The sequence below is a fragment of the Pteropus alecto genome, unplaced genomic scaffold (genome assembly GCF_000325575.1).
Source record: "Pteropus alecto unplaced genomic scaffold, ASM32557v1 scaffold161, whole genome shotgun sequence".
NCBI classification, from domain to species: Eukaryota; Metazoa; Chordata; class Mammalia; order Chiroptera; family Pteropodidae; genus Pteropus; species Pteropus alecto.
Window position 1 is genome coordinate 13753 of NW_006432943.1, and position 15491 is coordinate 29243.

The 15491-nt window shown below is 33.0% G+C and overlaps 1 protein-coding gene and 1 non-coding gene across 2 annotated transcripts in view; one reads left to right on the top strand and one right to left on the bottom strand.

Moving 5' to 3' along the window:
• Nucleotides 1-15491, bottom strand: part of NUDT9 (nudix hydrolase 9) — a 28678-nt gene that overhangs the window by 11862 nt on the left and 1325 nt on the right. Inside the window, exons 2-4 of the mRNA XM_006907564.3 lie at nucleotides 6052-6291; nucleotides 3770-3865; nucleotides 1560-1646 (exon numbers count right to left, since the gene is read on the bottom strand). Coding sequence (XP_006907626.1) covers nucleotides 1560-1646; nucleotides 3770-3865; nucleotides 6052-6291 — 423 coding nt within the window. The remainder of the gene's footprint in view (nucleotides 1-1559; nucleotides 1647-3769; nucleotides 3866-6051; nucleotides 6292-15491) is intronic.
• LOC112476346 lies at nucleotides 8151-8272 on the top strand. The gene has a single exon (XR_003045038.1). It is a non-coding gene; the product is annotated as a 5S ribosomal RNA (ribosomal RNA).

Genomic DNA, 15491 nt, shown 5'->3' on the forward strand with positions numbered 1-15491 from the left:
CAACCTCACCAGAAGTGGAAAAAACTAATACTGCCATTAATACTTATTTACATTATTTTACTTACATTAATAAGAATATATTAACTTTTCCTATCTCATTTAAACCACAAAGTTTCTAAAGGAATTTAAGCTGGATAGATAGGCATGTTGGTAGGTAGATAGGTAGGTAGATGGGTGGGTAGGGAGGTGGATGGGTGGATGAATGTATGGATGGATGGAAGATGGATGGGTGAATGAATAGATGGGTGTGATGGGTAAAGATTCATTTTGGCAGAACTAAAAGGGCAAGTAAGAATAAGATGGCGCGAGTATTTGTACCTCTTAAGGTAACTTGAAAATAAGGAAAATAAGCTGCTTTTTCAGACTTAAACTATGAAATCATTATTATATCTCAGGTCAGAGAAAAATAGTCTCCTGGAAGAACAAAAGGCCCTTAAAATATCAAAACTAAAAAAAGAAAGAATATCTGCATTAAATATTAGCATTATTTAAAGAAGAAAACTGACAATTACATGTAAAGAGGGAGCTGGTCAGTGAAGAAATTCTAAAAATGAAAAAAATTAAAAGGATGACAGAGGTGACAGAAAAATCCAGGTGTGTTGGAAAGATGGTCCCTATGGATATTTATGCTAAGTTGATCTAAATATTAGATTCACCTACCTTTTTCATTCTGATGCATGTTGACCAACGAACCTTCAGAATATGATTTGGCTTACCAGATAGATCTGCCTCAGGAAAAGAGTGGCTTTCCCCTACTCTGAAACCTTCAATGGCTCCAGTTCACACTTAACTTTGGCATTTAACATTCTCCACAATAGAATCATATAAAAATTAATTAACTTTATCACCCACTATTCTCCTATAAGAATCTTTTGTTTCAACCAAGCTGGTTTTTTTATTGTCCCTCACTACTCAAATAGATACTACTACAAGTCTTTTTCTGAGGGCTCCTCCTATCCCCGATCCAAGCTTCACGTTCAGCTCCGATCTACCTCCTTCATAACGCCGTTCTTGGGTGCTCTGGTTTACCATCATCATGCCCCACATCCAATCTTCTAATTTTCTAAAGCATCCTATATCACCCATGTTACTTTGACATGTTTTCTTATTCCATGTCTATCTTGTAAATTTTGCCATAGCTCTTTAATGAAAGGGAGCTGAAACTACTTTTTTATATCTTCCAAAGCACCTACTCAATTCTGACAATAGATAGATGCTAATAAATATCTGGTGAATTAATTTTGTTTAGATAATGCCTAACCTACTCATACAACATAAAACCACAGCTTTACACTTATAAAACATCACTATAATTTTACATATAGTCCCTTTAACACATAGATTTCATGTGTGCATATGTATATATACACGTGTATACAAATACATATATGTACAGAAGCATGTGTACACATACAAATACACATATATACATACATAATGTACATTTTTCTATATATATGTATATACATATATATATGTATATATATGACACATGTTTACAGTCTGTAGTTTTCTAATCACTTAGCTCTTTGCTACTGAAATGTTGTTTTAGTTCTTACCTGGTTATGATGGGATCTGCAGCATGATTTGGGCCCCATCGCCCCAAAAGCCCTCGGCCAACCAGTCCGGTCCGTCCTGCAGGATTTCTGGAAAAAAAATCAACTGAACACGTTTTCTTTTTTAACCAACTTGATATGGCCCAATAAAAGGTAGTAAGAACAATAAGAAGAAAATCATCTCTCCACACAAATTCAGTAGCACTATCATATATCTAGCACTGAAAGCACATACTTCCTTTTACTGTTATTTAATTTCAGTTTTCACATATACTCTTAAATGCAAACTAGAACCTGACTAGACTCTTAAATCTTGGAGAATGAAATACTCTGCACCTAACTATTATCTATCTCTACAACAGCGACGATTTATTCAAGATACTTTTCTCTTCACTTTCTCATCATCCTCTTTTTCTACTTCACTTTCTTACAACCTCTCCTATTAACACATTTTTTGTTACATTTTAAAGTCTATTATTCCTCAGTGGGCTCTTAATTTTTATTCTCAGTAATATATATTTTGTATCATATAATGAGGTAGTAGTATTATTTAATATTTCAAGATTTCAAGTATTTCAAGTATTCTATTTTTAAAGAAAACAATTTTATAAAAGTTCCAATGTCACCTCAATATTAAAATGCCTGTCAGATAAACATAGCAGCACTCATGCCTGAGTAATTTTCTTCCAATCAATAGACCTTAAATGTTCAACCAGCATCACTACATACCAGTAATATGCCCTAATCTGAAATTTTACCTATTTAATATTATATCTTTTTCCTCTCAGTATGTAAAAGTAAATAACTTCCCAAAATTTCTCTTTCAGCATCTCCTTTTATTCTGGTCTTCCCCCTGTGACTGTTATTAAAGTTAAATGAATTTTTATACTGTTTTGTACTAGACTCAAATATTTCGGCAAGACTTTCAGATAAAAACAGAAGGATAAGACATGGCACCTGGCCAGGTGACAATACTACTTTTCAAATTCACAGGGGGAGGGGCGGGTGGCGATTAAGCATGTTTTATTCCATGTAACCATACACTCTGAACACAAATGATCAAAGCAAATAATTAAGAGAGAGAATGCTGGTTTTAGAGGTGAGCAAGTCTGTAATTTAGAAACTAGAAGTTTTGGAGAAGACATATAGCCTGAGAAGCAGAAAAAGAGAAATGAAAGAAACATATAAAGAAGAGCAGAGATGAGACAGAGAAGCAGTCCTGATAGATTTCCAATTTCACCCTTTCCTAAAGTTAGTTGAATTTTCCGCTTTAGGTTCCTAGAGATGAACCTATAGCCCTAGAGTAAGTCTCACTTTTTGCTTAGGAAAGCTAGGGTTGGTTTCTACTAGTCCAAGAGTCTGGACTAAAACAACATGCTATCTTGCCCTTGCTGCCTATGCTTTTATATGTGTACATATCTTTTAATTTATGTTACCCAGAAAAGAACCTAAGGAATAAGTCAAATGCAAAGAGAGTTTGACAGAAGATTCAATAACATAGAAAGGCAAATAAGTTATGACCAAAGAGGGGATTTTGCAAAGGTAAAGGACTTTGCAAACATAAAAGACCAGGTGCAGTAAGAGGAGCGTTATCTATTTCCTGTCCTAAAGGAACTAAGAACACAAATTGCAACATTTTTACAAGGTAAAAACCATAATTACAAATCTGTGATCCTTCCTTGTTTTATCTGGGTCATGCTAATTTTTACATTTCTTCCAAACTTTCATAATGGCTTCTTAAGGAAAATGGAAAATTTGGGAGTTGTGTAGAAAAGTAATTTTTAAAACTACAGAAAGATTCTTGATGTTAAATTATTGGGCTATTTTTATTTTACTCTTATGTGTTTGGATAAACTCTTACTTTAAGGCATTATTCTATTTAATAAATAACTACTGAATATACCATTTTCAATCTTTTCTCTGTTAACATATTCAATTAATTAGTTCTACCTTCAAGGCTGAGTTACAAAAAGATGCATTCAAATCCCACCTCTGCCACTAACTCACTACATGCAAATTGCTTACATTTTCTCCTTATCTGTAAATGAAACTAGAAAAATCCACCCACAGAGTTATTGTGATGATTTAATTAGATCGCATATATAAATTCTTTTGTACAATGTCTGGCACACACAAGCACTCGATAAATGTTAATTATATTTTCTACCTTTTGAAGACACATTATTGTAAGATGTTCCATTCTCAGTACCTACCTAGGTCTTCCATTTTCAATCTCATACAGGCCATTCTGGCTCTTTCTCTCAACATGTCCATCTTTTTCATTAAACTTGGGAGAAAAGTTACTTTCACTGTAATGAGAATACCAATGCAAAGTAAGAAATAATGGTCCAATACTACCAATAGCTTAACCAAACCTTACAATATAAGAATATGTATCATAACCCTCTGAGAAGGACTAATGGCAGAAGAACTGGACTTTATTTCCACATGCTACAAAAGAAGTCTATAATTACTATTAGACAGATGGAATGGCCTGTGGGCAAAATATGGCAATTATTTGTTCCCATGTAATTCCAAAAATAAGATTCCTTCTGATATCTTGATGTTTCTACTATCGCAAAGTAATTTTAATTTCTTCAAATGTACACTAATATTTTTATCAAAGTAAATCCACAAAACAGAAAATTTACCCCATAAACTTCATAATAAATATAATGTAGATTTAAAACAGATATAATATGTTGGAAATGTTCTGGATCTTAATCTGGATAATAGTTACAGAGCTATATAAACATAAAATTTAATGAGCTATACCTGCACGCTTAAGAAATGTACACTTTACTACATTTATATCACATCTCAAAATAAATATTTTGAAAACAGACATAAATAAACTACTTTCCTTACCATTATCAAATCACTGACATAACTGCACTGTCAATGAATAAAGAGTCATAGAGCACTGGACAGTTCATGGGCAATTATGACATAAGTTTCACTTTTTTTTCTTTTGCTTTAATTCCAGTAAGTGAGCATAGAAATTTTTGTGTTCTGTTTTGGGAATAATTTCTAATTTGAATGATTCACACATTTTCTCAAGACTTCTAACCAATCTTCCATCTAACACACAAATAAAAATAATTAAATGGTAAAAGTCATTAAATTATAAAACCAGCTTTACACTGCTCTTGGGATTCTAGAAATTCATTGTTAAAAAAAAAGCATGAACCTAATTATAATTAAAGCATAATGTTTGTAATAAAGCTTGATTTAAGTAGTGATATAAATTCAACTCCTAAAAAATTTGATGAAAAATAAAAAAATGCATTTAATCTTCCTCTGTTCACACTATATAGCACCCCTGTCAATGTCATTAATTTAAACTGTGTATATGTATAATGTATGTATGAATATGTACATCCTCTAAAACAGGGAAAATATGTACATCTTCTAAAACAAGGAACTTATTTAAAGCTAATAATTTCTCCACAGGTTAGCTTCATGATTAATTAATAATCCAAGTACTATAACAAAATTGCAAACACATCTTTGGATAAAATAAGGAACTGTGGTTCAAAAATCAAATGACAGCAAAAAGTTTATGGTAAAGTTTAACAACCTAATAAACTAATACTGGATCTATCGAACTAGCAAATTTTTTTACTTAATTAAATAATGCCTTAAAAGGACTATGATTTACAATAAGTTAACCTATTAAATAAAAACTTATTAAACAACCTTAAAACTCGGCAATTTAGCACACTAGTTAAGAACATAAATTCTGGATTTAGACAGAGTTCAAGTCCAAGCTATACCATCTATTTGCCCTTTAACCATCTGCAAAGGACAAACTTTCTGTGCTGCCATTTGTGTGCGTATATGTGTGTTTTCCTACAAAGCAGAGATAACAACCCTGTTTGCCTTCCAGAATAGTTATAAGAATAAAATAAAATAATGCTTATAAAACATTTAGTACAGTGCCTAGCTCATAATACATTTAAAAAATTCTATCACTGTATTAAAAAGAATATAAATATAAAATGTGAATCAATGTAACGCTTCAATGAATTTCATCAAAGCATTTTTTGCTTCAGTTTTTTGTTTTCCACTTTCTCTCCTTTATCCCTTTTCTAGTTTTCACACTGGTCTAATTTTATCATCATCCTGTTGTTAGTAATCTGAAAAAAATTTCTGAAAAATATTTTCACTACTTCAAATACAAGTCTAGCTACCTAGGAATAATCCAGACAAAACAAATGAAAATAGATACCATCACTTGTCATTTCGTAAAACAAAAATCTGTTGCAAAATAGATTTATCTATTTGGAATGATCATCATAAAACCTCAAAAAGAATAAACAAACATGGACTGCCTAGCTTTGGCAAGAATTCAAGCAAATACGGAAAATGAGTTATAGCAAAGTCAAGTACTAGATAAAAATAATTTTTCAGCTGTCGAAATGATAATTTACAAATACAATCATTACCTTCTCTAAAAGTCTTATGCCCAGCTAATGCCAGCTAATTTGCTCACCTGATCTGAGGATCTGCCCACCGGGGTCCAGCCAAGACAGAGACTGCAGTGTATTCCACAGGATTATAGTCTTGCCACTCAACAAGCCAGCCTACTTTCTCATTAGGAACCTGGCTGCGTTGAACTTTTGAACCTGGGTAAGGAGATGTCCGAGCCTTGTTGTGGGAATTCTCTTTGGCACCATTAGAAGCAGACATGATGTTGGAGTTAAGATGAAACCCACAGGATGAAAATGAGTTTCTGAAAGGAAAAAAAAAAGAAACACATATTACTTAAACACACAAAAAAATTTTTTAAGAATCAAATTCAAAGACCCAAAAATATGCCTTTCAATTTCAAAAACTTAAAAATCAGAAATTCAAATGTGATGCATATTAGTATAAAGGTCTAAGATCTATGAAATAATATTTTCAAATATGAAAATTTTGAAAATATTGCTAAATCTTATTAATTGGAACCTACATTGAATTAAGTTGAGAAAAAGGGACAGAAGTTTACTTTGATTAGAATAAAAGTTGAGAAGGGAAGTTTGTTATGGAAATTCAACCATAAAAACAAATGTAAGAGAAAACCGTTTAAGTCTACATTAAGGAATACATTTTAAAGTACAGTCTACAATCTAATATACATGTGTAAAATATATGGCAAAAACAGCACAAAGGAGAATAACTGGAAAATAGAAATTAATGTTATAAGGTTCATACATTGTATGTGAAGCAATGTAACATTACTTAAAATCAGGCTGTAATAAATATGCAAATTGTAAACTTCAGAGTAAAATTTAAAGTAAAATTAAGAGGCATAAAACTGAAATAAGTGGATAACATATATATTTAAAAAATTGAATCTTAACCTTTACCTCACAGCATACACAAAAACTTTTCATATCTCCATATGCCTAAAAACTTACCATTATTCTTAAAATAAAGATTAAAATTCCTAATGAACCTAAATTAGGACATCTAAAGTGGAAAAGGGAATTCTGAAAACATAGTAAACTGATGACAGCTCCCTTCCCCTGATCTTACAATATCAATTTTCCCCTCTTGAGACAAACAGTTGATAGGACAAACACCAACTTGATGGGGTGGTAAAATAAGACAACATTATATACCTCCTGATATTACACACTGAAAAGTACACAGCGAGCTTTTCTGAGGTATTCCTTACAAAATTATTTGCCCAGAGATTAGACATGAGGAACTATAGAACAGAACTAAGTTAAAGGGCATCTTACAGAATAAAGATCTCTATTCTTTAAATTGTTAAGGTCAAGAAGGATAAAGTCAGAGGAACTCTTGCAGATAGATGGACACTAAGGAGACATGAAAATTAAGCGCAATCAATGATCCTGGACTGGTTCCTGAACCATAAAGGAAAAAAATTGCAGGACACATGGTGAAATGTGAATGGGGTTATATAAATTATTTTAAAACGTGATATAAAAATCTTACTTATTTACTCCCAACAGAGAAAAGCTTAGGACCATACGATTTCACTGGTAAATTCTATTAAATGTTTAAAGATGAGTTAACAATAGTCTTCCTCAAACTCTTCTCAAATATTAAACTGGAGGGAATACTTCCAAATTCTTCCTATGAGGCCATCATTATTACCTTGATATCAAAGCTAGACAAAGACACTGCTAGAAAACTACAAACCAATATCCCTGATGAATATCGATGCAAAAATCCTCAATAAAATAGTAGCAAACAGAATTCAACAGCACATTAAAAAGATTATACACCATGACTAAATGGGATTTATTCTTGGACTGCAAGGATGGTTTAACATATAAAAATCATTCACTGTAATACCCCACTTAAACAGAATGAATGAAAAAAACACATGATCATCTCAATGGACACAGAAAAAGCCTTTGTCAAAATTCAACATCCTTTCATGATAAACAAACCGAAAAAACTAGGAAGAGTAGGAAACTACCTCAACATAATAAAGGTCATATGTTTGATGGTGAAAGACTGAAAGCTTTTCCCTAAGATCAGGAACGAGGGATTCCAAATAGCCAAAACAATCTTGAAAAAGAAAAACAAAGTTGGAGGTCTCACTCTTCTTGATTTAAAATTTAATACAAAGCTGTCTACAGTCATACTACCCTGAACAAGCCTGATCCCATCTGATGATCTCAGAAGCTAAGCAGGGTCGGGCCTGTTTAGTACTTGGATGGGAGACCACTTAGGAAGACCAGGTGCTGTAGGCGTAAAAAAATAAAAATAAAAATAAAAAACAAGGGATTGTCTGACAAGGTCCTTGCAATCTGTGAGGTCAACTAAGGTCAACCTCGCCTAAATAAATAAATAAATAGATAGATAGATAGATAAATTTTACTACAAATCTATAGGAATCATAACAGTGTAATACAGACATAGATCAACAGGACAGACTAGAAAGCCCAGGCATAAACCCTCCTCACACATATGTCAAATGATTTTCAACAAGAGTGGCAAGATCAACAGGGAAGGACAGTTTTCAACAAATGGTGTTGGGAAAATTAGATATCTACATGCAAATGGCTGAAGATGGACCCTGACTTTACAGCATATACAAACATTAAATCAAAGTGGATCGCAGACCCAAACGAAAGACCTAAAACTATAAAACTCTTAGAAGAAAACATACAGGAGAAATTTCATGACATTGAATTTGGCATTGATTTCTTGGATATGCACAAAAGCACAGGAAACAAAAGAAAAATAGGTAAATTGGACTACAAAAGTAACAACTTCTGTGAATAAAGGGCACAAGAGTGAAAATGCAAACTATGGACTGTAATGTGTATGACATTCAAAGAGTTCATATCTATAATATACGGCATTCTAACTAATTGACAAGAAAAGACTGAACTGGAATAGAAAACTGAGCGAATTACAGAACTAAACAATTACAGAAAAGCAGATCCAGGTGGCCAGCAAACATTAAAAGATTATTATAATAACCAGCAACTGAAAGTGAAAATTAAAGCAACATTAAATTCTTTTTACCAACTAGAATGACAACCCTTTAAAAAGATAACACCACCTTCCACACATTACTGGTAGAAATGTGAATTATTACATATTTTCTAGAAAGCAATCTGGCAGTAATAACTAATATATTTATATCATTAAACCCAGTAATTTCATTTTGGTAATCTATCCCACAAAAACAAAACCAGTAATATGTATAAGATGTTTATTTCAGCAGTGTTCAATGGGAAAGGAATGCCCAACAATATGGGGATAGTTTAACAAATGGTAGAAGAGCCACACCATGAAATGACTATTAAGCAGCTATTAAAAATAATGATATCAAGTGACTTGTATTTTCATGAGGTTTTATTGAAAACAAAAAGCAAAATGCAGATAAATGTGTACAATATGATCCCAGTTTTATAAAACAATGATGGAAAAAATAAATAAGTACATATATTTAAGAGTATGTACATGATATGTTAGTTTTCTACTGTTGACATACAAATTCCCACAAACTCAGTAGCTTAAAACAATACAAATTTTTAATATAGTATTAGAAGTCCTAGCCAAAGCAATTAGGCAAGAAAAAAAGACAGTCACTATTTGCAGATGACGTGATACTATATATAGAAAACCCTAGAGACTCCACAAAAAAACTAGAATAAATGAATTCGGTAAAAAAAAAAAAAAATCAATATAGAGAAACCTGTTGTGTTTCTATACACTAACAATGAACTAACAGAAAGAGAAATTAAGAAGACATCTAATTTACAATTGCATCAAAAAGAATGAAATATCTATGAATAAATTTAACCAAAGAGGTGAAAGATCTGGACACTGTAAACTATAAGACACTGATGGACAAGTGGAAAGATATTCTGTGCTCCTGAATTGGAAGAATATTGTTAAAAAGTCCATACTGCCCAAAGCAATCTACAAATTCAATGCAATCCCTATCAAAATACTAATAGCATTTTTCACAGAACGAGAACAAATAATTCTAAAATTTACACGGAACCACAAAAGACCCCAAGTAGCCAAAGCAATACTGACAAAAAAGAACAAAGCTGAAGGCCTTTCACTCCCTGATTTCAAACTACAGTACAAAGCTATAGTAATCAAAACAGTATGGTACTGGCATTTTAAAAAGATACATAGATCAACGGCACCAAATAGAGCCCAGATATAAAACCATGCATATAAGACCAAATAATTTACAACAAAGGAGCCAAGAATATGCAGTGGAGGAATGACACTCTTTTCAATAAATGGTGTTGGGAAAACTGGACAGCAACATGCAAAAGAATGAAACTGGACTTCTATCTTACACCATACAAAAAATTAACTTAAAATAGATTAAAGATTTGAATGTGAAACCTAAAACCATAAAACTCCTAGAAGAAAACATAGGCAGTAAGCTCCTTGACATCTGTCTTAGAGATGAGTTTTTGAATCTGACACCAAAAAAAGCAAAGGCAACAATAGCAAGCATAACCAAGTGGGACTACTCCATCAAACTAAAAAGCTACTGCATAGCAAAGGAAACCATCACCAGAATGAAAAGGCAACCTACTGAAAGGAAGAAAACACGTATAAATCATGTATTATAAGGGGTTAATATCCAAAATATATAAAAAAACTCATACAATTCAATAGCAAAAAAAAAAAAATCAACCTGATTTAAAAATAGGCAAAGAGGAAAGAAAAAGGGGGAAGAAAGGGAAGGAGATGGAAAAGAGTACAGGAGGAGGGGAATAAAGGGAAAGGGAGAGCAAAAGGTGAGGGGGAAGTAAAGAAGAGGGTAGTAGGGTAGGGGGTTGGAAGAAGGGATAAGAAAAGATGAGAAATAGAAGAAAAAGAAAAGAGAAAAGGAAGCAAGCAAAAAAAGAAAGAGAAACCTACCCAAACACACCAAATAAAAGGATGAATGATCACATTTATGCCTTTTGGTCAATTTAAGTAATTACAATTGCATAGAAAGCAATTTCTTTTTTTAAAAAGTATTAAAGTTCCTACCACACTCAATTCTTTGTGCTTTTGCCATGCTGCTGTCAGTGTCTAAAAACTCCTCCATTCCCTCCCAGTAGAGGAAGCTACACACTCTTCTACCTGCAACTGCTTTACTTTCTCCTCTACCTAGCTAACTTGCATCCATCCTTCAGATCAATTCAAAACAAAGTTCACTTCCTCCAGGAAGTCTTCCTCCCTAATTCCCTAGAAGAAACCAAGTTCTCCTGCTATACAATATCAGAGATCCATTATACTTTTCATTGAATACCAAAATTGTGATTTTTACATTAGGGTGCCATCTGACCGTAAGCAAACACAGAACAGGGAGCATGTTTGTAGTAGCTCAATGTTATATCCTGTGTCTGGCATAATGCCTGACAAATCATAGATACAAGAGGTCCTTCTTCATTATCTGAAAGTAAGAAAAAGGCCACTTAAGAAGAGATAAAAATTTCATTGTAATTAGCAAAAAGGAGTTTGATTGGGGCTTTATCTTTAAAAATGAAATTTGAAATTATGAAAATAAATTTTACATTAGTTAAATAAGTTAGGTTATATCTATATATACTAATACATAAATCTACATATATATATACTAAGAACAAATAATTAATCAAATGTTTTATGTTCAACAAAATTGTAGAACTGCTATTACAGCAACGCTCACTTTTCACCTTCATAAATCATAAGGGATAATTTTGGCAAAAATATTAGAAGCCTTCATCAAAATTTCCCCAAGACCTCCCTTAACCCTTTGATACTCAAATCATTCTTGCTTGAAACATTACCCTTTCTTAGCCTTGTCAACTTTAAAAAAAAGAAAAAAAAAAGAGCAATATGCCTTTTACTTTCCATGTACCTACCCCTGTGTGAAATGAAGAAAGTAGCCAAGGTTCCTTCCTGTCTTTTTACTTTAATAGACTTTAATTTTTAGAGCAGTTGTTAAGTTCACAGCAAAACTGAGTGAAAAGTTCAGAGAGTTCCTACATACCCCCAGCACCACTCCCATACACACACAGCCTCCCCAACTATCAACAGGAGGGGTACATTTGTTTCAATAGATGCACCTACACTGACACATCATTATCACAACAAAGTCCAAAGTTTACATTAGGATTCGCTCTTGGTGTTATACATTCTATTGGTTTTGACAAATGTATAATGACATGTATCAGCCATTATAATATCATACAGAGTAATTTCACTGCCCCTAAAAAAATCCTCTTAGCTACTCCAGTTTATCCCTATCTATCCCTTGACCCCACCAGCAACCCCTGACAGCAGTGGATATTTTTATTGTCTTTATCATTTTGCCTTTTCCAGAATGTCACATGGTTGGAATCATACAATATGTAGCCTTTCATATTGGTTACTTTCACTAAATAATATGCATCTAAGTTTCCTCTATGTCTTTTCATAGCTTAATAGTTCATTTCTTTTTAAAGCTAAATGACAGTCCATTGTCTAGGTGTACCAGTTTATTTACCTATACATCTACTAAAGGACAATGTGCTTGCTTCTAAGTTTTGGCAATTACGAATAAAGTGGCTATAAATGTCAGTGTGCAAGTTTTTGGGTGGAAATTAAGTTTTCAACTTATTTGGGTAAATACCAGAGCAAGATTACTGGATCATACGATAAGTTTTGTGAGAAACTGCCAAACTATCTTTTCTTCTTTAATTCTTAACTTGTTTAATTTTTTCCTGTTCTTGTCTATAGCTTTATGTGCAATTTGTCCCCTTTCGTCTTAAAGACTTTTGAATAAATTTTATTTCATTTTGCACTCAGTTTGCATCTGGGAAGTACTGTCAAACACCCAACAATCAGGAAAGCCTGACCAATAAAAAAAAAGTTAATATCCTCAGAGGCTATTCACAAATGTGACATGGGAAAATAATATTTGACATGTAACTATTTTATTAAAGTGATGGATTCCTCATTTTCATGTTATGATTTTTGCTTGCCTAAGCTGCCATAGCTTAGGAAATCCAAATAATGAACACTCAAAATAAGATTTTCATCGCCCACCCTAAACTCATACTCAATAAAAATGAACAGCTATGAAACACATGTATTTATCAAAAGTAGCAAATAGACTTTAGGTATGTATGTTCAGAAGCGCAAAACTTTACACGTGGAGCCCTAGTCTCTAATTGAATTCTATTACAAAGTTAGAGTCATTTTTCATGGTTTGGGAGTAGGGTGAGAAAACAGTCAAGGACATTAATGATAAGCCCAATTGGAAATACGGATCTTTCCATTCTATTCCAAGTACCAACGATGTTTTTTAAGTACTTAGCTCTTTGTTCCCTGGTTTAGCAATATGCATGTGGAATTCCACAAACCTGCTACCCTCCCTGACAAGAGAAATTTACACACCTGATTATTTACTTTTCCAAAATATTTAATTGTGCAAGAAAAACAGAACTTTAAAGACTATGTATCTTACCACATTAAGAAGTAGCAACGTTGCTATTTTTATCTTCTGTTTAAATGTGATATACTAAAATGGATCATAAGAATATATATAATATACACATATATAGCCTAGGTTCTTTTATTGCATTATTGAATAGGTGCAAAAAATACATTTTACCAAGCAAGTAGGAATTAAGTAGCTGATAAAGTTCATTTTACAGAATAAAAACCAGTCCTTCAAATAGTCAAACATGAAGAAATGCAATACTGTCATGGTGCTTTGAAATAAAACAAATTTGCAGTAATACTAACAGCCATAATAATAACTAAATGTATATAGTGCATGCTATGTGTAAGACACTGTTCTTGTGCTATAATGTATTAACTCATTTAATCCTCACAACTCTAAGGTTAGATATTATTATCCTTTTTTTAGAAATAAGACCACAAAGGCCCAGAGAAGATAAATAAGTGCCAAGGTAAACTTACAGTAGAATCAGGATCCTAGTCAAGCTGGGTCTGAATTCCAGGCTCTTAAGATTATGCTATACTATCTAGACTATATATTTATTTATTTATTTATACACACACACACACACACACACACACACACATATACACATACATATTCACAGAAATAAAATATACACCATTCTCCACACATTGCTGATAGATCCCATTGTAAAATCTGGAAACACTGACTACATCTTTGTGTATTATTTTTTTCTAGAAATAGGCATGTACAATTTTCTAGTTAAATCACAAAACCAACTGCAAAACTATGACCTTCTGGATTTGTCCAAATTATTAAACTGCAGTAAAATTCTTGATGATAAATTTCTTTTGTCTCTTCCAGGATGCCTTGCAATGTGAGATACCAAATACTCAACACATACTCGTTGGCCTAACATTTGGCATTTTCTTCCAAGCCAGTAGGCAGTCACTGGTTTTGGATACATCCTGCTTTGCCTAGGGCTCCCAACATTATAAAAATGAAGAATAACTGCCAAGAAATTTCACATTGTTTTAGTGGCATTTATCGAAAATAGCATTAGTGACTTCCAAAGAGCATAGATGTTTATTCCTTCCTTCCCCAAATCCCACTGAAGAGATTAAGATATATAAAAGGCAACAAAATCCACAGCCAGGGAGAGAAAAGGGCCCCATCAGTGAATGAGAGATTTTAACCAATTTGAGATAGAAAGTAGGTGGAATCACATTGACCTAAAAAGTAGAGCAAATTATATTTGAGAATATGAACAAAAAGGTGAGGAAGAGATGCCATTTCTACAGGAGGACCCTGAGAAGTTTCAAGCTTGAAATAATTGGGCCCCAATGTCATGAGTGGACAGTAGGGCAGTAACCATGAAAATCAGTCCTCCTCCTCTTCCCCCAAACAAAAAGTCTGAAATAGTTATGTTTGTACCCCCAAGATAAAGCCAAAAGTTAAAGAAAATAAGGACTAGGACCTCTACCGTGAATACTGGTATTAGAGAACACAGCAGAAACTTAGGCTTTATATCACTACAATTCACACTGAGGAAATAAAGTTCAGGCCGCCACACTCAGCAAAGAAGCTGCTCCACTAGTGTAAAGCCTGAGACAAAGGAGTACCGGTTCCCAGCCTGTCCACCTGCTACTATCTGCTCACAAACACTCAACTGAAACCTTCAAGTCTAGGCGTCCTGGTATATGGAGCCAATGTTTTATCAGTTCTCCCATTTAAAGAAAACCATGCTTATGAACTACATTAATTAAAATATAAATGGATAACTGGTGTTCACCAGATGTTTGAGGGGAAAAAAAAAAAGAAAGAAAAAGGACCAAAAACTAACAGAACCATTGATCCAAAACAGATAATTCAGGAAATAAAAGACAATTTTTATTCTAATTATCATTTTCATAGATTCAGAAGATTTTTTTATATCCATAAAATAAGAAAAGGCTTCTATTAAAGAGAGCATTTAGAGAAAGAAAGAAAAAAAGGTTGTCAAAATTTACAATGTCAAAGAAGAGATGACTAACAGAATGCACGTGACT